Source organism: Sprattus sprattus (genome assembly GCF_963457725.1).
Source record: "Sprattus sprattus genome assembly, chromosome: 10".
Taxonomy (NCBI): Eukaryota; Metazoa; Chordata; class Actinopteri; order Clupeiformes; family Clupeidae; genus Sprattus; species Sprattus sprattus.
In genome coordinates, this window is record NC_137908.1 from 18180050 (window position 1) to 18207430 (window position 27381).

The following is a 27381-nucleotide window of genomic DNA, read 5'->3' on the forward strand; positions in this document are numbered from 1 at the left end:
TAGGAGTATTAGCTTGTGTGTGTGTAAGAGTGGGGGCTTTGAGCAGAGGGTCATGCTAGTAGATGTACACAGGTAGATTATCTGATCTTAACTCATGCCACTCAACAGAATGTGATAAAACAGCAGGTCAAAAGAGATAAGTTTCACTTTGTTGAGAGAAAAGAAAAAAGGAAGAAGGTAAAAAAGGCAGAAGGAGTTAATTCCTGCTGAGCAAGAGAGTTAGCTGATGAGGAGGAGCAAAGCGCATGGATGAGAAATGGGTAAGGGAGAGGGAGTGTGAGAAGGAAGCACCACGACACTGGGGATGGGATTCACATGAAGTCAAATGTCTTGACCATGTGTCATTGCACAGTGTCAAAACGAGCGGATGGGGGCGAATGCTGTACAACACAGATGCTCAGCTTCAAAGAGACAGACTCTGCAATACACAACAGTCTGCCCTTCCAAACAACATACATGCAATACAACATAGCTTCACAATGAATAAATAAAACACAGTCCTAAAGTGTCCTGAAAAGACACACATACTGTTTGTACTTATGCACTGAATATATCACGCATATCAAAAAAAAATCACACGTATGTCCTACACACTTGCTCATGTATACACACTCACGCATATTTGCACAAACTCAAAAGAACATATCTTGAAAGTACACTACAGCCCTGACACAAAATGTATGCAGCACAACACCAGAAGAGACAATGTTTCACACAACTGTATAACTACACTCTATTACAACCCTAACATACACACACACACACACACAATTCTGCAAAACATCAGTGAAAACAAAGACCACATCAGCATACATGTATCACCAGGGATTATTTCTTCTTAGAGGGCAGTGCTCTCAATCTTTGACCCTCACAGGTCTTATGTAAAAAAAAAACTTTGGTTTACAGTTAGTTGCTTAAGAGACCAGTCATAGAATACTACAATAAAATTAAGGATTTTTCAACTGAACAAACTTTAATAATGGTTGGTTATGTCCAGTTGCATATTTTAGCTGTACAAGAGAGCGCTGCTTTAAATAATCCCATTACTAAAGGTTGCTTAACACTTTGCCTTTCGGCAAAAATGTCGCAGTACACAGAAGGCAAAAGCGATATAAAAAAGCTATACTGGAATACAGTGGGTTTAACAACATTCATAGTAAATGCAAGGAGAGAGAGACAGAGAGATAGTAAGAGTGGGTGACAGAGAGAGAAAGCTCGAGAGAGAGAGAGAGAGAGAGGAACCTCGGACTCTGCAGTTTCTTGAAATTAAAATGTTTTTAGTTTCTTTTTCTCAAGTGACTTATCCCTCTCCGCCCCAGTGTTTTGCCTCATTTTGGATTGGCCCCTCCCATAGTGGAGTTGGAGGAGGCGGCATCTTACTTACTTCAAATAACCTCTCTATGTACACCTCCTCATTGACCTTATCTCGCAGAATGTCCTGAGAGTGCCGAGTGCAGGTTACGTATCCATCTGCCACATCCATTCCGGGTTTCTATAAGAATCAAGACAACAGAGAGTTTTAGCTTTTCTTACAATGTTTATGACAATCCCTCACTGAGACTTTACAATATTTATTCCAAGAGAGTCCGGGCCAAGCTGGCAACATAAAAAAAGAGACAACGTGAAAAGTAAAGAATGAAAGGAATTGTTGGGTAGGCAGATGGTGGGTTAAAATAGGAAAGGAACACACAGAAAAGATACAAACACTGGTGGGACACGTAATAAGTCACAAAATGAACGAATGATCAGCCACAACCAAATATGTTGGCTAAAGTGGCTATTTTTCAGTCAAGGGGTTAGCTAGTTAATACGATCATGACATGTTGTCATAATTGTTCGTACAAAGTGATCAAGGTGATTTTGATAAATGGCCAAATTCTGATAAAGTCAACACATCTGGTTGATTGTGAGGTAGAAATTGTAGACACCACCAGCATTTTGAAAAAAGTATACATACATACTGTTAGTTATTTAAATATTTTCAAGACACCAGACACAACACAGACAGTAGGCACACACAAAGGCAAACTGGCGTGACCACTTACAGGGACATCCACATACTTTGAGGCCGCTTTCTTCTGAAATAAAAAAAACATTGTCTTTACAGTAAAGGAGTCTAACAACACAAGCATGCATAGAACTGTCTTACTGAAGTATTATTACAGCAGATAATAGTCAGATTAGTGTCCTCTGACTGGTGCAGTCTATGTATGAAACTAGGTTTAAAATGATTGCAAAACCAAATCTTACATATTCTAAGCCATATTCGTTTTTTGTTCACATTTGCAGATCAAGCCACAAACCATATCAGTAGCTTTATGATGTACATTGAAAAGTCCAGAATAACACAATTAATTTGTCCCGTATCAGGCAAAGTCTTAAGGATCATATGCAAAGGTAACACCAGTTTTTTTTTTAATGTTGCTAATAATGTTGTAAGAACATAATTAATTTCAGAAGTAATATGTTAAAATGCACATGCAAGTCTCAAAACTTTAAATAAGTTATCCCTCACATATAATTTAAATCTAAATCTTCTAAATGAATGCAAACATTATCCAAAAGTTCTCTGAGTGCTTCATCAAAAATACAGTAGTTAGTTGTTCAATTGCATTGCTGTATGCAAAAAAACTGCAAAGCTAATACTTTTATAAGGACAAACATAGTGGTATGATCTTTTAATTAGGGAATTTCCAGTGTAGCCAGTATAGCATGATGCTTTCACTCTTCCAGTGCACTTAAGAGTGCGGATTTCCCTTATTAATTTCATCCGTTTGCTACACACAATTATCAGATTGTCAGACTATCACTTTGAAGTTGTGGCATGTGTTGCATAATATGCTATTTTACTTTGAATAGGACAATATTATTATTGCTTTTATGAACAATGGTTTACAAGTTTTGACTGTTGAATAACAAGAAGACTCGTCGACTGAAAGTGAGATTAGCTCTTTGTGTATGCCCTCGGTCAAAACGTGGCTGCAACTCCTTGGTCCTTTCAAACAGAATCAAATTTGTGTTTTGTGCATTCATATATTCCAATGAATATAGGATTCATACAAAAGGCCATGTCCATAGATACTGTCGCGTGGTAATCCAAGGTGTGGAGGAGGCCAAAGAACCTCTACTTTATAAACCTAGGATTTTCACTTCTGCTTCGGTACTATAGGAGATTTTTTATTTTTTAAGTTTTGGATATTTGATTAAGATAAAGATTTTTTCATAAAGGTTTCTAGATTGTATATAACCTTAGATACCAAATGGGTTAAGCAGCTAAGAAGGGAAGCATGATATACTCACTGTGAAGGACATAAAGGATGAGAACAGTGTCCCTTCATCGTAACGGGATATCTTCGCCAACACACTCTCAAGAATAGCAACAAACTAAACATTTGAACAAACAAGAAAATTGTATTTATGGTTTAATTTCATCCATCTAATTACAAAAACACAGTGCCCTTCATCAACCAAAAACTAATTGCATTCACATCCAATAATGGTATTTTGAAAGTACTTGTTACATACCTTTGCAACCAAGAGAGAGATCATTTCCTTGACACTTGATTCAATTAGTTCATCTATTTCAGAATGTTTCTGTTTCTAAACAAGAGACAGGTAAAGATACATAGACTTTAGTATAAAGACAGAGATATATTTGACAAAGATGTTTCATTCCGGACCCCTTGGTCTTATATTTGTCCTTACCTCTGTACCCATCCCCATCTCCATTGCACAAAGTTTAGCTGACTGGTCCTTGGCGTCCACCATCAGATTAAACATAGTGCATATGGACAGGTGGACTCGGAAGTCTGTGGAGCGGCTGCTCTTGGTCAGCTTGGTCTCAAATGCCATGCGGGTGCTGTTACACAACAAGCAAGAAATGGATTTGAATGCCACAAGAAATCTTGTTGAAACTTCTAGATAGGCATTACTCTTCACATAAGTGAAGAATTAGTTGTGAGTAAGAGCCATGCCTTGACAGTTGTTCACTACTTTAACAACTGTGAAAGTCCTATAGGCTACTGTGTGTCTATTGATAGGGAAATATGAATCTCTGACTTTAATCAAGGATGTATGTGTGTTAATCATATGCCTTTGTGAACTGAAACATTAAGTTTCTGTCTCTGTTCTGAAGTGCTGACATTTCTATATCTGTGTATGTGCTTAAAAATGTACCGAGATAATACTCCTGACAAGTATAGAATTGTATTCCACACAGTGGACTGACCCATACACATATGTTTTACATGTACCGTTTCACACAATTTTCAATCATGTCACTGGACATCTCCTTCATGCGTTTATCAAGTTGCTCAGCGAACTTCTCCTCAGGCCAGTGTAGATCCCTGATGAAGGTCTGCAGGGCCTCCAACTTCCAGAAGAGGTCCTCAGATGTTCCAGAGCCATTGCTGAGAGGCACAAGGACAGGTCAGACGTCAAGAGTAAGGGGTCATGGCTCACCGACCCACATTCACACAGAGCTGTCATGGGGATGCAGAGGGCCAGAATGGCTCAGTAATAGTACAGCACACTTGGGTATGTTTTCTTTATTTTGGCCACATACTGACTGAATTGTTATTGGAACTGTAAGAGGACAAATTCTCCAGTTTGGGGTGGATATTTCCGCAAAATCAGAGATGGCATGTTTGTCAGTCAGCGTATGGCAAAATAAGTAGACAGAACTATCCAGAAAAAGAAAAAACAATAACCAAACCATCTAGAGTGGTTATTAACTCTGGGGCAGGGGGGGTGGGGGGGGGGTGGGGGGCAACAGACTACATGCACACCTTGTCTGAGAACATGGTTTAATTTGTGGAGAGTTCTTGGAAATGTCATGGTGAGAGAAGGCATGTAAGTGGACAAAGCTCTTTCTTATCGGTGCCCTAACTGCTACTGCTGTGAGACTGCTTTCAGTGTTTCAGTGACAGCTTGTCTACACAGATACAGCTGTTGCAGGGGCAAGTCTTCAGGGGTTTAACACCATAGAGAAAGTTCTGAGTTAGATTAGGTGAAGCACTGTCGATGTAGTAAAACTGTCTGGCATATTAGGGTTTACTTGCTGGTTAAAGTGTAGCCATGTCCAAAGATACTGGTTTTGACAAATAGATTTTAAAAGCAAAAGCTGTTTGAACATTACAAAAGGGATCAAAGACATGGGCTTCATTTTTCTGAGGGAAGAAGAGGAGGCAGAAGAGCTAACAGTCCATGACAGAAAGACAATACAAAGACCAGGCGCTCTCTCACCACCCATGCCCGACGTTGAAGGGGAGGGGGTTGCTGAGGTCAAACACACCATGCAGTCATTTCTGAAGACGCTGTCATCCTGAGTAGAGATATAGATGGGTGTGGCAAGAGTGTGGAAGAGTGAGAAGGGGTGGAGCAGGAGGTGCTGAAGGGGAAAGACTAGTTTCTATTGTCACTGAAGTGGGTATAGCTTCAGTGCATAAGAGAATGCAAAGACAGATCTATGTGTCATGAGAGTGGAGAGCTCCACTTGCCACTAAGCAACACCCATGGATGCCTTCCTCATCTCTCTTTCACCTTCTTACCCACAGAACGCCCATCTGCTTCTGGTCAAAGTGAGGTTACATTCATAAAGCGTCTAGAGTGTCTTATGGAGTGCTATGGGTCTATCATTTATTAGCTCCCTTCAGATAGATTTTCAAATAGAGAAAAGGTCTGACACTGTGGAGAGATTCAGAATCACTTGGCAGGGTGATTTAACCGAATATTAACCGAATTGTGTAAGTGGGATCCCTTTTAATGGGGGAGGCAAATAAAGTGTAGCTGGAAGGCTTGGGTTATGTTCCAGATCTCTCCATCTCAGACCTCACTCCAATGGCATGCACACTGAGAAAAATGAAAAACTTAAAAGGTTCTCATTTCACACAGTGAAGGTCAAGGTATCGCCCTGCAGTGTAATTGGCATGAAAATGGCTGTTGATGCCAAAATTCTGGTAATAACCTTTGATCCCAAATTTGTTTTGGGATGCAGTTGTGCAATAGACAATTTAAAAGGCCACAAAGAGACAATAGGCCACACTTTTTGAGACTTTTTTACAAGACACAATAGAACATCTTCATGCCAAACAACTGTAAACTCATTAATCATATTTTAGGTAAACTTATTGAATACACACTCAGAGTCATAAATAGCAGCCATCCAAGACGGGGTGGAAAAGCTAGGCATTTGTGGAAGGTTAACAGATAGTCCAGATACTGGCAGACTGGCAGGTAGATTTGGTACTGTGGGGATTTGTAGGTTCACATTTGGTAGTTTCACATTGGGCAGATTACTTGTTAAACTCCTGCAGAAACAGACAAAAAGAAAAAAAATCCATAACAGTGATGATGTGGATGGTGCAGAACACAATATGACATACACTGTCAAAACAGAAGTGCTGAATAAACAAAAGCCCAAAATATAATTGTTGACAAGGTACAAAAAGCACACATACAAATTGGTTGTTTAAAAAAAGACTTATAAAATATAGTATTCTAGCATTTTGCCTTGCAAAACATATACAGAAATACATTAGTTTAATTTGCACTGTGCTCGTCAAGACCACATCTTAAGCAGTCTAATACGTTATAGAATTGAAAAATCACATAAGCATATAAGATTGTAGAAGCTTGGAGTTAAAGTATGTTTTAAAGAAGAAGTTATGAGATGAAAATGCATGATAGGCTTATGGACAGAGGGGGTTAAAAGCAACAACAGGGACATTTAACAATGTCTAACAGAAAAAAAGGGGAGCTATATAGGACCGGGCAACAGTGAAACAGAGAAGCAATGCTTCACAGAACAAAAGAAACAAAAAATGGTTGACTTATTGGGAGGCCCTTAGAAAGGAGTTAATACCTCTGGGTCTAAAAATTATTAATATGTATCATTTCCATCAAGAATGGCAGATAAAAGCACTCTGTTGAACTTGCTTACCCCCTTCTATGTCAACATTACATACAAAGGTTATTGTGGAAATCTATCAGAGAAAAAAGTTGTTAAGCATGACTTTGTGTTTTCAAGTAAAGTGTAAATGTGTCCAAGTTGTATGGATTAGAACTGGGAAAAGATGTTAAATGGAAGGTTAAACCATGAACAAATCATGAGGACAGTGGCAGGCTCCTATGCCAAAAGTCACAGATATATATGGAACATGTGATTTTACAGTAATATCAGATCAGGTCAAGTGATACAGTCTAGACAACTGCAAGATGACAGAGGAATTGTACAGAGAAAGACCTGCTAGAAAGTAATACACTGTTTAAGTGATACACTGTGTGATTGTATGTATTGTTACTTTATTCTAAAACCAAAGCTACAACCACCTGACTAGGTTCTCTTACATGAAAAACTAGTTGCAAATAGTATTACTAAAATGTAGTACAGTAGTGACATAAAAATGGCCAACCCACCTTGCACTATATCACTCAAGCATAAACCACTGGTTAAATAGGTTCAGAAAACTGTTTGTTAAAACAAGGTTAGATCTCCATTTTGGGTTTATATCAGCATGAAGACCTAGCAGTAAGTACGTTTTGTTTTGTCGGAGGAGGTAAACTAAAATTTTAAATCAAAAGATTATTTGTTTTTATATCACACCATCATGATGCCACATAAACCCATCTATTGAGGGTATTATGGCTAAGGGTCATATTGTTTACGCTATCCACTATGTTCTCTGGAAGTATATTCACAGTAGGTTCTCTTACTTCACTGGTTCCCATGACTCGCGCTCAAAACCCCTGTTGATAGACTGTGCAATGGAGGTTTCCATCAGGTCCACATAACGCACCACCAATGGGGCGTACAGGTCCTGCAGGTGTTTATGGAACTTGCCATTGCACAGGTGATCTGGAATGGAGGCAACAGAAAGAAAGAAAACAGCTGCATCATGATTCCTACACAGGTGCCATAATTTTCATACACTTTAGCACGCACATAATTCACTATTCTGACTTCCCATTTTAAAGCGTAGACTTTTCTTAAGGGAAGACATTCAGACCATGGAGAAGGATAAGAAGGGAACCACACCACAGATGAGAATTAAACACATTTGTGGTTATAAGTACGTTAAATAAATTAGAAGATGGATCACATTTTTGCATGTAATTCTTTCAGTCTTATCATTTACACCATTTACAAAGAGAAATAACTTCAAATATGAAAAGATTCTCTGCATAAAGGCCGTAACATTCACTTTTTTAGAGAAACATACAGCACCAGTTAGTGTTTGACTGTCAGAAAACAAAAGTGTTAGGTTGCTCACAGTCCAACCGCAGAAAGTCATTGAGCAGCTGGAAGAGTGGGAAGCTGTCCCAGCTCTCCGGAGACTGTATCTCTAATGCAGCATCCATGTCCACGGCGTAAAGGGAGAGGAAGTTCTCTGCATGCTCAACCATGAGGTCTGTCCACCATGCGAAGGCCTGGACAAACCAATGTAGGAAAGCAGCAAGAGGGAAGGGGAGAAAAACAGGCCACAGTCACTTGAGACACTTGACATTTTGCACCAACAAGTTCAATCAGAACTTGGCCGTCACCATCAAAGTTATTTTGACAAATGAGGAACTCTTAGCCTTCAGTGGCATGTAGTTTTCTCTAATGATAAGTCTTAGTCTAAATATCTGGTGTCCTGTTTTGGTACTTAGTAGACTTTTCCTTTCAAGGTGAAAAAGTATAAATCCATGCTGCATGAATCTGCATCAATGAAACCTACAAAGTGCCAGAATAAGCAACACAGTTGTTGCCAGCTGCCACATTCTTAAGAAAACAATTTGATCTGCAGCTGACAGTACATGCACTCTGTGTGTTCCATTAATTCGTTTTATGAGGCAGTTGTATCTACCGACACTAATGTGTACAATATACAAATAAGGTCACTGTGAAATACAGTAGTGACAGTTTGTGTCTGTCCTATCAGCACACAATCTACAGAGCCAGGGTTCATGGTACCATCAGGAAGCTTCTCTCATGCATAGAGGTTCTTCCTGCATGCAGTGCTCCTCTTGGATGGAAGATGGAAGTTTCCTCTGTGCACATCCTGGTGCCACTGCCTGTCGATGGGTATGGATGCACCTCTGAACCATGCACGTTGTCTTAGACAAACCAAGGACTACAAGCAGGCAGTGACCTTCCTCAAGGTCAAATGGAGTTCTGTGGAGCTATTACTGTATGTATTTGTGGTCTTTTGTAATCTTTTTTTCCTGTTTTTGTCACAGTTTTCAGACTTAGCTAAGATGCTGTAGCCTGCTTGTGGACTTGGCATGGCTTACTCTTTCTCACTAAAATCTGCATTTGACGAACTCAGTAGAGGGAACAGATTAAACCATAAAGAGCTTAATCCTTCCCTTTGGGGGCATGCTGTTTATTTATATTCGGTTTCAGATTTGATCAGTCACACATTCATCTGCCTGCCTAGATGAACTCAGTAAAAAGGGGTCACAAGCTGTATCTGAACTTACCGTAACACTTACCTGGTCCTTTTTTGACCCCCCCCAAAATAACCTAAAATCCCTAACTATTGAACAAGCAGCCACCAGATCGAGCTATAAAACAATGGACTTGAAGAAAGGGAGGGGGTTGGGATGACTTTGGGTGGGGCATTAATGAATGTTAGAGATGTCTGTGTGTGTGTGTGTGTGTGAATGTGTGTGTGTGAGAGAGAGAGAGAGAATAAGGTATAAGAGGGAAGGTGTGGGTCAAGGCCAGGCTGTCATGACTGGAGGACAGGGTGCATGTTGGCTAAGGACACAGTCGCCCTGGTGAGAACAGCTGATGCAGCAGGCAAGGTTGCAAGCTTCGCAAGCACTGCTGTCACAACAGAGTCCAGACTGTGCTGAAGCACTGAAGGACGCTAGTCTTGAAGGCAGACATCCCCGCAAACACCTCACTACCGGCAGTAATGTGGGGAGGAGGTGAGTACCCTTTGCAGGACATGCACAAGCCATTGACAGGTGTTAAAGGGAGCTGGCTGCACACATTCTCATTTACCACATACCTCTTTCCCCTGATAAAGCCCATCAGGAATGTAAAACAGAAAAAAACAAGGATACGAATCTCTTCATTGCAGTCACACACATCTGTGCTAAACTGTCTGGCAGTTATTGCACCTCAGAAATTGCTTAGATCTTTTTTTAGATCTTCTCCACATTTAATACATCACCAGTTGCCATTTAATAACGCATTGAGGGGAGTCAGGCAAAGAGTCCACATGCAGAGGCATTTGTGTTTTTTCTTTGAAATTGTAAACTTAACTGAGTTAATGCCATCACTGGATGCTTTCTATTCATTTAATTTGTATTGGCCATATTTTTTACACTGGTGCAGAATCTGCATTTATCTCCAATGGTATCAATACTGACCGTGTAGCAATATTATATATCATGCACACTATTCTAGGATGATGACACTGACTTATCAGTGTTGGGTCACCAATCAATCTTAAATGCAGGCAGGCACTTTAAAAAACAAGTGTAACATTCCAACCCTCACCCCCGACCCAGCTTACAAAAAAGGTATTTTGCCTGAGTAGCTCACATGCACAGGGGAAAGTGTATGTGATGGGACTAAAAGGAGAGATAAACATTTATACTGTACCGATTGATCTCCAGTACTTGAGACTGCAGCCTGTTAAGCATATTCAGAAGGATAAAGTAAATCTGCACATCTCAGAAAGGCCACAATGGATAACCTATGTCTTACCAAATGTGCATCTACTCATGCAAACACTGTCTCCTCTTTCTGATGACTTCTTTGAAAAAAAAACACAGGCTATATTTGACTTTAGAGGCTGCGTACTAGGACTCAACCTTCCCATGTCAGCTCATTTAGGAAGTGATAGAAATCTCTCAGCAAAAATCCAGAGGAGAGATACAAAAAAAAACACTGTGTCATGCATCCACTCCTGCCATCTAACCCTGCATTAACACTGCATTAACGTGCTGTTTCTTAAAATGAAGAAGAAAGAGAGAAGCAATTCACTCACTTCAGCATGGTGATCTTCATTCTGTTGGAGGACTTCAATGACTAACTCAGCAAGACGAATGGTGTCCTCCAGCTTCTTGGCCGGTGTGGCTAATTGGCCCGCATTCTCTGCAGCAGATGGCAAGAGGAGAAGGGGTCAGCAGAGAGAACCAGTCACGTGTGCTCAGGGGGGATGTAATCAAAGGTCTATCTGCTAACATGCATTCACTTCTCTTAAATATGCCCTTTCCGTCTAGCCCTAGCACATGCAGTTAGGACCAATAAGTGCTGCTGGCGCTTGAAATGATACGTCATTGAGTCTATTAGGACTGTGTCGCAGCTTTATAATGACCCTTGTAATAAAAACCAAGACCATAAAAATGAATGGTTTCAAATTTGACAAAAACTGTGGTAACCTGTGATCGTCATGACATCAAAGGTTATAGTGTGGAGAGTTTGAGTATCATTTCAAGGGGAGTGTCAAGGGTGGTCTCCTGGACAAGGATTAAGACTAGATTGAAACTGCAAGGAATTCTGCAGAGAAATTCCCCATTCAAACTCTGGTCTGAGAGAAATCTTAATCCATGTCTTGGAAACAGGCCATTCTCGTGTCACTTTAGGCCATAACATGTTCTGATAGAGCCACTTTATTTGACATGGCCCTTATGACAGTGTCATTGACATGATGTATGGTGTATGGATATGTCTGTAGGGGACATTATGACATTAGAAGAGGGGATTAAGGTCATTTCAATTATAGTGCAAAGAGTTTCACAGAGTTCAATTGCTGCATGTGTCATGACAAGTTAGATATGAATCTCCTCCTGGACATGAAACCTAGTGCCATTCCAAGAACATATAGGGGCATGTCATATGGGCCATGTCAAAGTGAAGTGCTTTCACCTTGGTATGAAATCACCACTTCTGTCTACACTACTGCCTTATCCTGATCTGCATAAGAATAGAGGTGATCTTACTAGGTCATTCATTACACACCGTTGCTTCTACAAAACTGACACTGATGACCTCCACTGGTGAGCTCAGCTTGTGCTGAGATGACATGAGGTCCGAGGGGAAATAGTGACATTCACACAGACCGCTGGTGTTACAGATAGGCTGTCATGTGTCATGTCATGACGCCTGGCATGCAATGGGAACAAGAAGAGTGGGCAGACTGAGCTATGGATTTGATATGGGAGGCACACGCATCTCATGTGTCTCTCTTGGACAACTTTCATATGGATCATGCATGACACAAACACCACAACGCTTTCGATCTGTGGTCAGTGTCACACTGCAGAGAGGTGGACTGTTGGACAACATTTGATGAAATGGTCGGTATACGAATAACATCGATGTGGCATGAAGTAAATTAGATTCTCAAAGGAGAGTAGAAAGAAGAGGAAAGGTTTTCAGCTTGTTATTATTTTGAGTGTAAGAGCGACCTGAACACTACTAGTTACCATTACCATTACTAAGATGGTGCAAGTACTTGTTGAAGCGTAGAGTTAATATTGAGCTTTAGTTTTAGCTGTCCACGGTCTTGTGTAAGGCGATTTGATTGGCGATTATATTACTTACTATTATTACGTCACTGATTGGTGGGATTGCCTATTTACCTACTGATAGATCATTGCCTTTAATACCTCACTGATAAAGTGGTGGACCCTCATTTTCTGAGGTGGCTCACTATTCCATATGAAATAGAAGGCAAGTTCTCATGGCCTTCAGAGTGAACTCCATCTCCATAGGCTCTGAGTTTAGTGGAGGGGTGGACTGTTTGACATGCAGATGGCTGGACTGTAAGGAGAACCCAGGCAAAGTCTCTCCTTATAACAACCCTTTCAAGTAGTGGCTGCCTCTTAGGATTTGAAGTAGTGAAAATGGCCACTGTGATAACAATGAATTACCATGGCAGCCACCATACTTCATCCATACCCAATGTGTTAAACTATGTGGCATAAGCCCCAAGGGGTATATTAAATGCAATGTGATGTCAACTGGGTTAGGGTCCCCAGAACAGGACCAGAAAAAAAGCGTAGATGTTAAAAACTGATCACATCACATCTACTGAAAACATATACTGTTTTTCTCAACGCTAGTGAAAAGTCATTTATATCCATGCACATCACATTTTAACACATTGGAAATGCAGGAATTTACATATTTGTGAGAGATAGTATTGCTCACTACAGTTAAAAAGATGGTAATGTCTGTTTTGGCCAAACCTAGTACTCACACAAAATATGTAGTGAGCAATGTCTTTAAAGTATACCATCCTCACAAACAGTTAGCTATATCTTAAAGGGTTGAGCCCACAAACATGTCATGACATGCTTCACTATGTGTTTCTATGTAATAGGTTGTGTGTCAGTGCTGTGCACATGGGTGTGATTTAAAACTGATACATTAGTTTTTTAGGGCCTCAAGTCAAACCCAAAGGGCTTCACCTGGATCTTGTTTTGGATCCTTGTGAGTTTTCTCAGCTTGTAAAAGAGAAAGGGGGAGAGGAATAGAGGAGATGAGAAATAAGCTAAATGCACAATGCAATAAAAAATGAAATGGTTTGGTGTCCCAGTAGCGAGTGTCTGGATCTGTCACTGCTCAGTATGTAACCCTTGACCTTTGTTTCTGGAACAATCCCCTTGAGGAAATGAAAAAATTGACACATGAAATATCTGCACATTTATCAAGACAGAGACACACATGAAAAAGGCACATGAACACACATGTAAATAAATAAACACACACACACAATCACTTTGACGTGATGACATCTCGCTGTGCACACACACACACACACACACACACACACACACACACATATATATATACACACACACACACACAGCCCTTAAAACTCTGAGACATCTGCCTGGAGGGGAAAAGAAAAATCAAAGTGAACAAGAGGCAGGAACATGATGCACTGAAAAAAACAACAAACAAACAGATAGACAAACTAACAGAATGCTCGTTATGTCTGAACAGGATGGGGCCACAGCTGCCCCTATCATCGTTTAACAGGACGCACTGGTGAGAGGTGACTCAAGTCGGAAAAACACATACAAGTCAGCATGCCTACACACAAAACGTCTGTCCTCCTCTTGTTTGTCTCCTGCACCTACAGCTTGTGGTCCCCCACTGTCCCTCTCACCCACATCCTGTCCCACAGACCCACCCCTGCAGCACACTAAGACCACCGAGACTGGAGACGCTACAGTAAAACGCATAGGAAGCAAAGGAAAAAAATACATTCAGATCACAAGTGGGAGCAAAGAAATGTATAACATCACATAAGGCATGGGGGGGACAAGAAGTCCCTTCTACGCTCCTAAATTACCCTCGAATCTATAAAGTATCTATCTATCTGTCAATGGAGAAAGATGAAGAGGAAGAAGAAGATGGAGTAGGAGGAGGATTGAGCTGAGACAGATGAGAACATTTCTGACACTGCGGCCAAGGATTCTAGATAGATCTGTCTTCGTCTCATTTTTCTCTCTGTCACTCATTCTTGCTTTCTCTCAGTATCACCCATCCCACCCGTACCTTCACAGATATGATGACATGTGACAACAGGAGAGCAGACAGGGGCATGAGTAGGGGGAGCATGGAGAGGCCATGGAAGTCAGGGAGACGATGGAGGGGAGGGAGGGTACTCACGGATGGTTAAATCCATCACCTGAGACGCCAAGGAGTAGACAGGGTGCTCATACATTTCCCTCCTTTTCCCTACAAGACAAGGAATCGGAGGCAATGCGAGAGTTTGGGGGTCAGAGGTGAAGAGGTCAGAGTTCGGAGGAGCTGCATAGTGTGTCGGGACAAGCCTGGAGAGATGGCTGAGGCAAATTGGAGCTGTGGGCGGATTAGCGAGCCGCCATTTTGTTTGCTGTTCCGAAAATAAACAAAAACAGGACAAGCTCTGAGTAACTAATATATCAAGTCTTTGCAACCTCACTGAAGCACTCTGGGACACAGCTTCATCATTTTTTACATTTTAGTTCCCTCACATGTACACTCCCAACACGCTATGCACATTGGCCTGGAAGTCACTTGTTTCACAGGGATAAGTGTGCAAGTGACTGGGCCAATGACAAAGGGGGAAAAGAAGACAAAGGATTTAAAACAGGGAAAGGGTAAAGCCAAAGATCAGAGGAACAGCTTAGATGGAGTTGTTGTAAAGGGAGGAAAGGGGAACGTGAATCAATGATCCCGTTGGGATGGGTTGTTAGAAAATCGAAAGGGAAATGGCAGGAGAGAGAAACCCAGCTAGAGGAGAGTTTACAGCAGGAGGGCTTTAGCCAAGGCAGTCTGACATCTTAGATGTGGACTAATGTTATGTCTCTGGCAACCTTTGTAACTGTTAAATCACAACTCTCCCTCTGTTTCCATTGCTTTTTAATGGAAAGGGTCGATTATTCAGCTGGTGTACAAAGGCCAAAAGAGAATGAGAACTCAGAACCGTATTAAGTGAGAGCTGACAGGCAGAGTCCTATACTGTGGTGGAGATTGCGGTCTCTGACCAGTCCTCCACTCTCATAGGATATCAGAGATGAGACAGCAGATTGTCCAACGGCCACAGGAATATGAGCACATTTTAACCTTGTGATCCTTCAAATAAGAACACATCATATACCTCTCCTCAACTGTAAACCTGTTCTAGAAAAAAAGAAGGCAAAGGGTTAGTCAGATGAAAGGACACTTAAAGAACCTGAAACAGAACACAAAAAGCACCTAAATGCTTTGCAGAATTTCTGGATATGCAATCCATATCCTGTCTCAATGTAAAAAAACATTAGATATTGTGTGCATAATTCACAACTAACAAGGCACTACACAGCAGATCTGGGCTGCAGGGGGCTGTTCATCAAAAAATCCCAGCCACTGTGAAAGGGAACTAAAAATAACATTGGAAATAATGTTTGGTAATAAGGCATCAAGAAAGTACACTACAAATAGTCATGCTCTGCACAGTAGACTTCAAATTGTCTAGTTAACGCATTTTTCATTGGATTCATTCTAAAAACATGTTCATTTTCTTAGTGTTCCAAACAACACATATTGTGAAGTAGGGGTCTGTGAGGGAATTAGTGAGATAATCGTACATTTAAATAGCATCAAACTTCATTGTTCAAGGACACAACGTTAGATTATATAACATAATGCTCATAGCCCTAATTGTATGGAACCACTTTGCTAAATTCAGGCCATTACAAATAATGTAAGCCATTAATACATTGCAGCATAGCCAGGAAAAGGTTCATTTAGAGGTCAGTTTTAAAAAGAGCTAGTCACCTTCCGCAGTGGCATATTCGGTTATCCGCTGGTAGTTGATCTGAGCTGCTTGTTCCAAACATTTACGAATGACACCCTTTACTTCCTCTGGGGGTACAGGGGTCACAATGTCCTTCATAAGAACCTGCCAATTCACATAGATAAAGATTCCGGCATTTAGTAGTTTCTTTTGTATAGGTTGGCATAATGTACAGTTATCAAAGTCAAAGTAGGTGGTTTGTGTACAATAATCATGTGATTATTTTGATTCGAATGCTGGTGTTCATTAGGTGGGTGATCTCAGTTAAGTATGCTCTCTCATAGGATATTGGGATGACAAGCATCAACAACAACAGTAGATGGTTATAATAATATAATTTACTGTGCTTCATGGAGTAAAGGAGGACATGGAGATGTTGTGTTTGCATTGACATTCCTAATAAAAGGGCACAAATGTGTGGTGTGTAATTTTGTGGGCGGCAGCTGGTATTACCCTCTCCAACAAAGACAGCGTTGCTTTCAGTGCTCCTTCAGGACGGCCAAAGGGGAAGCAGTACCTACATGCAAACAGATTTTATGGATAGAAGAGATGTTTGACCCTTGGTGATCTTTACAGAAGAGCTCTTAATAGAAACCCCAAACTGTTCTTTTCGATTCAGTTTATTCATTTTATAGAAGCACCGTGGAAAGGCAGGAGAGAAGGTAAATGGAGAATGATACTTGCCTAAAGTTAGTGATCTGGTTTTCCAGAAGTACGCGCAGGCGCTCTTTGATCTCCTCAAAGCGCTCTTTTTCCTCTACTGTCACGGTTCCCAGTCCATCTGGCCTGGACATGCCAACACACACACACAAACCTATGATCAGCCATCTTACCAAAGCTCAGCAAAACCAAAAGGTAAGCCCAGAAAATTCTCTCATGTACCACCCTATTGTGTGCAACTGGGTCTTGTGCAATGCCATGGTCTGTTAAACATATCCCTATGTGTCAGGCAAGGCCTAGGTGATCTGTGACTTTGTTACTCATGACTGAAACTATATCTGAAGTGGCTTCTCTAACCATCAGATAAGTATGTATTTCCATAGGAAATTCAACATGTACATTTAGGGGTGTGTGCTCTTTACCTGGTTCTGTTCTTTTCCAGATATGTCAGTCATGAAGCCATTATCTCATTTCATTTATTTATTATGTTTACACTATAGCACGGCAATGAACAGTACGTAAATCACACAATAGCATTTCACAAAGCATTGGAAAATGACGCACATTGGAATGTATGTATACATCTTATCCCAGTGACAAATACACTGATAATTAAGTGTCACTGATGAGTTATGCTGATACTAGTGAATTTGGAGGATTTCTGTAGTACTCAAAACTAACATTTACTGTATATTGCTTTAACATCAGATGTCTTATTTTATGTTAGTGACATTTCTTTCTGTCATTATCATACTTACTCATACGATACACAGCATCAGTTGACAGTGAACCACATGAAACAGATTTACTGCCAGCTACTGTAGGGCTGGTTTGGGACACAGAGCTCCTTACCTTTGAAGCAGAGGGACTGGCTGAGCTTTAGATATCCTCTTTTTAAGAGATGCTTTTCTTTTCCCCACTTTAGAACATTTAGACCCCTGCGACTCACTCTCTTTCTGACTACAGGGAATGCAAGGATGGGGTGAACAAGACAGACTAATAACTAAAGGGGAGGGGTAGAGAAAGAAACAATTGAAAAAATGACAACAAAAGCACAATGGATGTTTCTAATGATGAATTGTCAATAACAAAAGCAATACATAGAAACGTAAAACAAATAAAAATGGATAAAGTCAACCGAGATACATTCAAACAATGTGAAAAAGCATGCAGAAACCAATACTAAAAACACATGTTGGAACTTCTATTAACTGAAACACTACCGGCTGTCAGCATGCAGTGAATGAACAGACCGGAATGGAAATGGACATGTGTTGAACTCGTCTGGTCTGCTGTGGCCTGCACCTGATGCACCTATGATAAATATAACCATTCTAGGGTATTTTCTGTGTCACACTGTGGCAGAGGTTTGGTCGATTTATCTGAGTTTCTGGGTTAGACATAATGTCCAGATTCAACACTGAATGCTTTGGTTAATAGATGCACTGAGCACATTCTGAGCATGTGCCTCCTAGTCTGGTGTGTGTGTGTGTGTGTGTGTGTGTGTGTGTGTGTGTGTGTGTGTGTGTGTGTGTGTGTGTGTGTGTGTGTGTGTGTGAGTGGAGGTGTGTGCTGATCTGTTAACCTGTAACAAGGGTGAGTGAAGTAAAGATAGACTGGGCTGAACTTTTGCAGCATGAACTTTTCAAACTTTTTTACTGTATGATAAACAGCTCGATGTGTGATGAGACTGTTGAACTGAATACATGAATGATGAGATCCATAGGCAATACCAAGTCACCTCCTGGAATCTGCAAACCCTTTCCATTCTGTTTGAGGCTGTCACATATTATCAGGGACAAGAGCTAAGGTAGACTTTACCTGATGTTCTGCACAAATGCTTGGTCACACTTTACCTGTTGCCGTGGACATGTGAGGCGCAGAAGGCGAAGCTGTAGTGCAGTAGGGTGGGGTCGATCATGGCTCCAGTGTCCGCCCTCCCCAGCAAGTCACCAAGGTAACACAAGTGTCTGTGGCATCCTCTGACACCATTCCGTGCGCAGTACTCATCCAGAACGAAGACCTGACCAGGACTAAACCATCCCTGAAAAACGTGAGAGGGGAATACTCAGCGACCAGCAACTCAGCTCACTCCCACTGATCATGCATGTACTGATCACCCAGCACCAGAAATCTACCCCAGCCACTTTCATTCTGTTACGACCAGACTTAACATAGCTACAGCTGGCACACTATGATCCTTCTACCTCATCCTACCCCCATTACATGTACTACCTGAAAAAAAAATTCTCACCAGACTTGCAAAGGAGTCATTAATTCTGTGCTCCAAAGTGAGGTGTTGCACCATCTCAAAGAGAGCAGCGTGGTCAAAGCTACAGGGGTTAGCCGAGATAAACTCATCCATGCCGTGCTTCTGGGCCCGGTCCGCATCTGCCCGGCCATGAAGGAGGAGGGGAGGAAAGGGGACAGGTGTGAAGTGGGGGTGGGGGGTTGGAGGAGAGAGAGTCAGTACAAAACAGCACAGGAGCGGCGTTCACTCTGCTTCAGCACAACAACAGCTGGTCTCGCTGTTCGCTACGATCTACGGCAAACCAAAGAAAATGTTTACATTGCTGTACATTGTCAACTTGCAGCAGAGTCAAGCAGAGTCTCAAGTCAGATTGAGCTGGGGTGGTTATGCGGTTGACTGGGCGAAATCTTGGGAGCAGTTCAGCCCCATCGCAGTAGTTCTAGATGCGCATGCAGAGCCTTTTTGGGTGCTTGCCTGTCTCTGTCACTGATTACCTTTAATGGGGTATTTGTGTCAGATCACCAATCATCCCTGTAGACCGTACTGTATCTGAATTGATGATGGAATTGCAATGGTTTTTCAGTCATGTGTAGACAATAGATTCTGCCATTCATGATTGGTGAATGTCTCTTAGGTAAGGTTGGCTTGTGTGCTTGGAAAAGTGTCAAGGACAGAAAACAGAAGGTAGCCAAATATTTAGCAAAAGTGAGACTAACTTGGCACTGAGGCTGTCTCATCAAGAGAGAAAAAAAGAAAAATGAAAATCAAACTGGAAGAACTGCTCCCAAAATTCAGCGGATTGCATTTTACCCAATCGCACTGGATTGGGGTTTGCCAAAAGCAGCTTCATACAGTAAAAATCTAAATCTAGAATTGTCTATCACTTAGACAGGTGGCTCCTAGCAGCCTATTTGTGGTGATGATTATCATAGGTCACCACAAACAAGCAGACACTCCTAATAGAAACTTAAGTAGATGACTGTGCTGTCAAAGGGGAGACTATGCTCATATTATGTGAACTATTGTATTAAGCAAACCACTGTAGACTGGCAAAAGTATGTATTCATCTAACAAAAAGAGCTGAAATATGCTCCTTAAGATAAACCTTAATGTCTACTTCATGATGCATTCAATACTACTCCCGATGTATTCAATAGTAGCACTGTTAGTGTGATAGAGCAGTAAAGCTGATGTGTTAGATAGGCTACATCAGTGAGGTCATTCAAATCCCATCCGAGAGACATGTGAAGAGGAGTCTGTCACATCACTTGGGGGTGAGTGACTTCTCGTCTCGTCCATCTGAGGCTGACAAGAGTACCGACGTGATGGATGCTTGTGAATGGTGTAGCGATGGTGACGGACTGGACGGTGACAATGACTTCAGTCATCAAAGTGGACCGAATGAGGACAAAGGGGTGATGACCACACTGATGACAAATACCCGTTCATTGCTTCAATGTTGAGCTATACAGGGCCAGGGCATTTTGAAACCCAGGGCAGCAGGTGTCGCCCACCCCCCACCCCATATCTTATCCGTCTATGTGTAGATAACTGGATGGTGTCTGGAAGGGCCTCATGACTGGAAATGTGTCAGGAGGACTGAGCTTTGGAAGGGTTGGTTTAAAAAGAAGGATAGATGTCAGGTGATGGGTGGGTCAGGACGGGACGGGACGGGGGGTAGGAGAGAGAGAAATTGAGAGAGAGGTGGCGCACGACAGAGAGAAAGAGGGGGAAAGAGCGAGAGAGAGAGATAGAGAGAAGGAGATAAAAGGCAGGAGTGGGCAGGAATTTAAAGAGGAAGCAAAGAGGAAACGAGGGGGAGGGTAGATAGAAAGATAAAGAGAGAAGAGGAGGAAGAGAGAGCGTGCAAGGGTGGGAGGTAGAGATGAATATCACAGAGATTAAGTAAGTAAAGGATGAGAAAGTTAACATCAAGCTTAGGGAGAAGGGAGTGTGACTGCATGGAGAGGTTTGCCAGAGGCAAAAGAGGATTTGAAAGCAGAGTTGATAAAGGAGAGAAGTGTGCTTTTAAAATGTGACAGAGCTAAAAAGGCATTTTTTACTCTGGCAACAACATCTGAGCCCTAATACTACTAGAAACCAAACACAGATTTCCCCAGTCACTGTACTGTCCAAATCAGACTGAATGGTCAACAGGAAAAATGATCAATTGTCTGTTAACATGTTGCATCCAATATGGTCCTATTGAACAGTAGCCACTATGAATGGGTACAATTCAGTGGATGTTTGATGATAGTGTAGAATCACATGCAAGGGAGACAGTGCAACTGGACACTGTGATTTCCAATGTCATGCACAAACTGCAGATCCGTAAATGTATTTTTCATTTGTTAACTTTAGATCACATAACATTTCAATTGCTTTAATGTTCTGGGCATTCCTTTTCTCAAGGCCATTTGCAAGTTGACAATACTTGAGAATGTTGCAGTGTGCTCATAATTACTACAGAGCTAACCAGCAGGCAAAACACTACAGTGGTCCTTCTAGGTAAGGGTAGCAAAACATTTTTTGAGGGTGCAAGAATATGGGTTGAGCATGTAGCCAAAGGAGGCCAAAAACGGTTTCATTCTCTGGGAGATGGTTGAAAAAGGAACAAAAAGAAATTAGAAAGCAAAACTCCTGTCTTTCCACCACCACTGAAATGGGTAACATGACACTGGTGCTCTCCTACTCAGGCAGGGCAATCAAAATGAAAGGGCAGTCCAACGAAAGCATAGCAAAAAACATCTCTCCCTCTTAGGGGGCAAAGGTGGGGGTGGGGGGTCTATTGTGCTACATCATGGCTAGCAACTAGCAGAGGCCCGACTACTCATAAGGTGGTGGGGTGAGGGGCATTTTGAAGCGGGAGTATTACATGGTAAGGAGGACCAGCATGAGAGACTCCTTCTTATTGGCATTCAGAATACTCCACGTACATATTTGCCAACTCTCATGAGCGGTAGAATCCGAAAGGTGGATGACTAATTGAGAAAAAGAGCAATTAAGCTCTGAAGAGAAGCATTCACAGTGAGGTTTTGGCCATTCAACATGGTCTACTTGTATGGGCCGCCAAGTATAACAGACTATATTTCATAGATAGAACGCAATCTCTGCTACCAAATGCATTCACTTATTATGAAACTTACGAAACACCACAATTTCTTTTGCCTTTGTGAAACTCAAACATGTTAGAATTGTGTCCACGGAATGTTGGTGAGAGCACATTCTTTCATACACAGAAAACAAAACAGATTATTCATGGCATGCACCGAATTGACTGAACTTTTGTAGACTTCTGATGCATCCGTTCTGTACACAAAAGAATGTGCCCTCTTCAATCATTTGTGGACACAAAGCTAACGCGTTCGTGTTTTTCATGGACGACAAAAGGCATTGCCGTGTTACATAGTACTGTAAGAAATGAATGCATGTTGTAGCACAAAATGCGTTTGGTCTACAAAAGCAGGACTGTTACACTTAGCGCACCATGTACCTGGGCATATGGATTTGCATGCTTGCTCAGCACTTTCTATCTAGTATGCAACTTGAAATACCACACTGTTTGATTTTTAGTGTAAATAAAAAGACAAATAGTATTTTACTGTAATTACAGACACAGTGCTATTGTATTTTCTGCTCATCATATATAAATATTTCAGTAGACATCTAGACACATAACAATATATAAATGTGCATACACTGAAGTACAAAATGCTTTCATCATTGAATTTCCCCTCTTCACCTGCTAAATGTGTTTGTATTGTTTGCATGTGCAATAACAGAGCTTAAAGTTTATCAAAACTTATACCATATGCAGCCAAGGCAGACATTTTGTTGTAAACTCAAATGGCTCACAGCCCAGAGAACCTCCTCAGGATACCGATTGCATCACCGAAGAGAGAAGGCAATTATGCAACTAAAGAATAATCAAAAAAAGATTTATCATCACTAAGCCAAATGATATAACTCAAAATCAAATTAGAGTTACATGCATCCTGAATCTGGCAGGAATTTCAGACTGGCTAAATGAGACAGAATAAAAAGAGAAAAAAAATCTACTGAGGTCTAAAAATATGAGAGCGAAGTTTGAGAGGAAGAGGGGGAGAGAGATTTATACAGAGGAGGGGAAAAAAGCACATTGCATGTGTCAGATAATCGTTGTGGATTATCTGACCTGTGCGGGCTAACAGGGAAGCACTTACCCTTGAGTCCAGCTAGAAGACAGCAGGGTAAGAAGGGACAAACCAGAATAACATAAAGACTAGCAACAAGGCTGCAGGACAGCAGACACGAAAACCCTGACCTAGCAGCTGCAATACTGAAGAAGGGTCACAAGCAAAGCATGAAGATAGAAAGAGAGAAAAAACAACACAACAGAAGAACGACACCCTGAAAACCACAAGAGTGCAGAGTGTTTGTGTGTGTGGGTTGGTTGTGTTGTTCCTGGCTCCTCATATGCTTGTTTGCGTGAGAGAGAGAGAGTGTGTGTGAGAGAGAGAAAGAGAAAGAGGAGGGATGGGGCAAGAAGTAAGGAAGAGGGGAGGAGAGATGAGGAGAAACAGAAATGTGCATGTGTGCATGAAAGTTGGAGACAGAAGAGAGAAAGAGAGAAAGTGTAAATGTAACACAGATGTGTGTGTGCGTGAGAGTGAGAGGGAGGGAGGTGAAGAGAGAAGGTGAGAGAAATAGAGATTGTTCAAAAAAAGATTGGAGAGGCCTGTATATCACACATCTGTCCTGCAGTGGATTCCATCAGGATTCTGTAATATACAGACCATTTGAAAGCATGCTGCTATTTCAGTTATACATATAGACCTAGCAGAGAAACATAAATTGGAAAGGTTTCCTTTTCAAAAATGAAACTAGAATGGTTATACTGGCACCTACACTTACCTCCAGAATCCAGAACGTTCAACTTCCACTGCTCTTCTACTTTGTATAGGATGCCAGTATCTACAAATCTAAATCTATGAAGGCACTTTTATGCTCCGATTTCAACGTCATTTCATCGTTAGACAATGCCACTATGAGCTTAGTTTACTTTCTATTATTTCAAAATGTGTGGCAATGTGTGGCAATGTTTTTTTCTTTAAGGAGAGCACTGCACACAAACAATATATTTGTCATTTATAAGTGTAACAGAGACTTGCTGTCTGGAATATAGTACAATGCTGCCAACCATATGGATGAGCATTCATTAAAAATCTATTGGATTTGGAATTCACCACAAATACTGTTTCATTTACACATAATACTGATCTATTCATGATATATCATATCACATACAGTACTTACTATACATGTCCACAGGAAGACAATGTATAAGTAAATAATACAATGTACAGTATAATGTAACACCCTTTCCAACGTCTTTCTCGAGAATGTATCGGAATCTTTCAGAACCTTCATAGCTTTCTAGAATCCAAGTAATCCTCTGCAGCACAGTTGTGAGGTGGGTGCGTGTGGTTTCATCATGGCTCTGTGCCATTCAAGACTAGCAGGGGTGTGTGTGGGGAGAGGGGTGAAACATGTACCCTTGGCCACATTGTTTCAGAGGAAGGGGTTTCAGTGCCACTGTAAGGAATTGAATGGCATCAGCTTAAAAGGGAATCCACTGACCACAAAAAACGCTGAACAATACTTGAACAAAAACATACTGAACAAAGAAACCAATGGAAGAGACTCAGGAGAATCTAAGGGTGTAGATACCATCCGCCTGGTTGATATCTGTTCTATCCCTCTCCAGGTGGATCTACACTTTATACCCTAGTGCATATTTAAAAAATTATCTTGCTATTGTGACTTATCTAAACACGACTAATAAAGGTTGTTCACTGGTGTGTATAAAAAATACTAGAAAAAAAACTAGAACCCGCCGTCTCGAGAAAAAAAAAGAAGAAGAAACAGACATAAAAAAAGACATTGATTTAGATGAAGTTGAAGGATGCACACCAAAAAAGGTAGAAGAAAAACATCCATTTTGTTCAGAATAGCAGGATCTATTATTGGATCTACAGTGCAGTTAGAGTGATCTGTATGTTCTTCAAGCAGCAGGTCCAATATAACTCTACTGCAGACAGATCACAACAACTGCTCCTAATGTGTCATGCTGAGGAGAAAAGCTATCAAGCAACATTTAAGCCCTTACCCTAAACTTGCCTAAAAGGAGGTGATTCTAGTTGTTGGAGGCAACTGACAACTGAAATGGGCTGTCAGAGTCTAGAAAATTCCAGAAGGACTCTTTTGTGTCAGGGGGGACAAAGAGGACACTGAATGAGAGTCTTTACTGTCTTACCTTCAAATTTGCTACCTGATCAGAGGGCTTAAAGTGCAAGGCAACAGAATGGTTAAGAATTGACAGTGACCTGCCTGGGTAATTATCTGGGCCCTCTACAGATGCCTGAAAACAAAACAAAACAAAACAAACAAACAAAAAGAAAACCTTTTGTGTCGTTCTGATGGTTATAGATTGATTGAATTGTAAATTTTTAGATTTGTTTGAGCTCCTTTTCCTTCCTTTCCTTCGTGGAGATTTGAAAACGGAGTGGCACACAAAGCTTTCTGAAAGTGCTGCAGCCATAAGCACAGGAACAGAGGTGATGGCAGTGCTCAAACAGGTGAAGTAAACGTGACCACCACCAGACATTGTCATGACCACGAGATGTACATATGCCACTCTTGATGGTGGATGCCTGGTTATGTGTGTGGGAATGTGGGTGTAGGTCGGTGTGATTGTACATAGGCATAATGAAAAGAGGGTTTGTGAGCCTAAAGTGCTTGGGTAGATCTTTTAGTGTATAGATATACAATGCATATATAAATATGTGCACATAAAATTATGGATTTACATAATCTATAAACTGGTACTGATTATATTTCGGAGCAATATGTGTTAACCTTTGGTAACTGATAAACAAGAACATGTTGGAAAAAAGGAAACTTACAAATATAATTATCTCACTAAAACTGGTGGTAGTAAGAGCTACAACATTTATACACGAGGCATGGGCCTAAGTAAAGAAAACAATGATTACATGTACATTCATGGCTATTTGGTATAGGCTAATGCTAGCAAAAGGCAGATTTGTAAAGGGGTGGGCTTGAGTAATGGCTGTACTTACAGAACTGAGAGATGGGGGCATCCATCTGAGCTGAAGCTCCTCCCTTGGAGTTGAGCTTTTGGACCTGGGTGGGCGGGACTGGCTTATGGGATTGGCCAGTGGCCCTGTACATGGCCTGCACCCATAGGATGCGATCCTGCTCATCATCACTGGCGAAAATCACAGTGTCACCCTCCCCGCCCTTCACAGCATTGAAGAATGCACGACCACCATCCAGACCTAAGCAATTTGGAGTTCCACGAGAGTAAGAGAGAGAAAGAGTATGTGTGTATGTATGTACATTTGTGTGTGTTTGTGTATGTATCTCCAGCTCTCAGTACCTGGTTGAGGGTCAGTGTAGTCTACAGTGTAGCCATCCAGCTGCAGGAGCTCCTGGGGCTCAGACTTCTTCTCTCTGTAGCTGCACATGGCGAAGGTGTACTGACTCACCTACAACACAGCACCCACAGCAGGACTTCTCATAAGCGCACAGAGAGAACAGCATAAAGAAGAGACAAAAATACTAGCCTCACAGCACTCCTGTATAATACCAGTGGCTGAATGCAGCTGTTTTTCTCAATCAAGACCATAACTTTGTGTGCTTCCACAAGACTTGTTCTCTTCTGTTACTAAAGATGTAGGCATGAAAAAGGTGAAGTCTGCGTTTACTCTTACCTGGACCAGAACAAAGAAACGTTTCTTCCAACGCTTCCAAACATTTTTCCCAAAGGCCCACAAGTACCTGTGAAATACAAACGCATACAATTTACAGATGTATGGTTGTATGATTCATATAATACTTAAAGGTAGACTCCGTGATCCTCACAAACAGTTATTGATATTTGAGAAATAAATTGTAAAGTATTTCTTTTCTTCTTTAACTGCAAAATTAGATTTGAACTTTCTGAAGTCTTTCATAACTTCTTTTCACATTTCTGCAAGGGTGTTATGAATACCAATGATTACCAAATTACCCATTCATGAACAACATTTTGTGGCAAATGTTTAGTGTCACTGACTAGATGGGTTTACACAGAACTTGTGAAATGGCTTTAGCAAAAAACACATTTTAATAACCACCCTGAGAAAACAACCT

The 27381-nt window shown here is 41.2% G+C and overlaps 1 protein-coding gene across 3 annotated transcripts in view; it reads right to left on the reverse strand.

Annotated features, from left to right (window-relative positions):
- Positions 1 to 27381, reverse strand: part of cadpsb (Ca2+-dependent activator protein for secretion b) — a gene marked incomplete at both ends in the record, with an annotated part of 77475 nt that overhangs the window by 2089 nt on the left and 48005 nt on the right. The window contains 18 exons of one of the 3 annotated variants that reach the window (XM_080845649.1): positions 1385 to 1492; positions 2046 to 2078; positions 3301 to 3384; positions 3526 to 3594; positions 3706 to 3859; positions 4254 to 4409; positions 6141 to 6308; positions 7714 to 7855; positions 8271 to 8427; positions 10986 to 11092; positions 16256 to 16379; positions 16728 to 16791; positions 16959 to 17060; positions 18791 to 18978; positions 19189 to 19325; positions 26307 to 26525; positions 26627 to 26735; positions 26961 to 27027. In XM_080845649.1, the coding sequence (XP_080701775.1) occupies positions 1385 to 1492; positions 2046 to 2078; positions 3301 to 3384; positions 3526 to 3594; positions 3706 to 3859; positions 4254 to 4409; positions 6141 to 6308; positions 7714 to 7855; positions 8271 to 8427; positions 10986 to 11092; positions 16256 to 16379; positions 16728 to 16791; positions 16959 to 17060; positions 18791 to 18978; positions 19189 to 19325; positions 26307 to 26525; positions 26627 to 26735; positions 26961 to 27027 (2188 nt within the window). Of the gene's footprint in view, positions 1 to 1384; positions 1493 to 2045; positions 2079 to 3300; positions 3385 to 3525; positions 3595 to 3705; positions 3860 to 4253; positions 4410 to 6140; positions 6309 to 7713; positions 7856 to 8270; positions 8428 to 10985; positions 11093 to 14623; positions 14693 to 16255; positions 16380 to 16727; positions 16792 to 16958; positions 17061 to 18790; positions 18979 to 19188; positions 19326 to 26306; positions 26526 to 26626; positions 26736 to 26960; positions 27028 to 27381 lie in introns of all 3 variants that reach the window. The other 2 variants (XM_080845650.1, XM_080845651.1) reach the window with 2 other exon arrangements.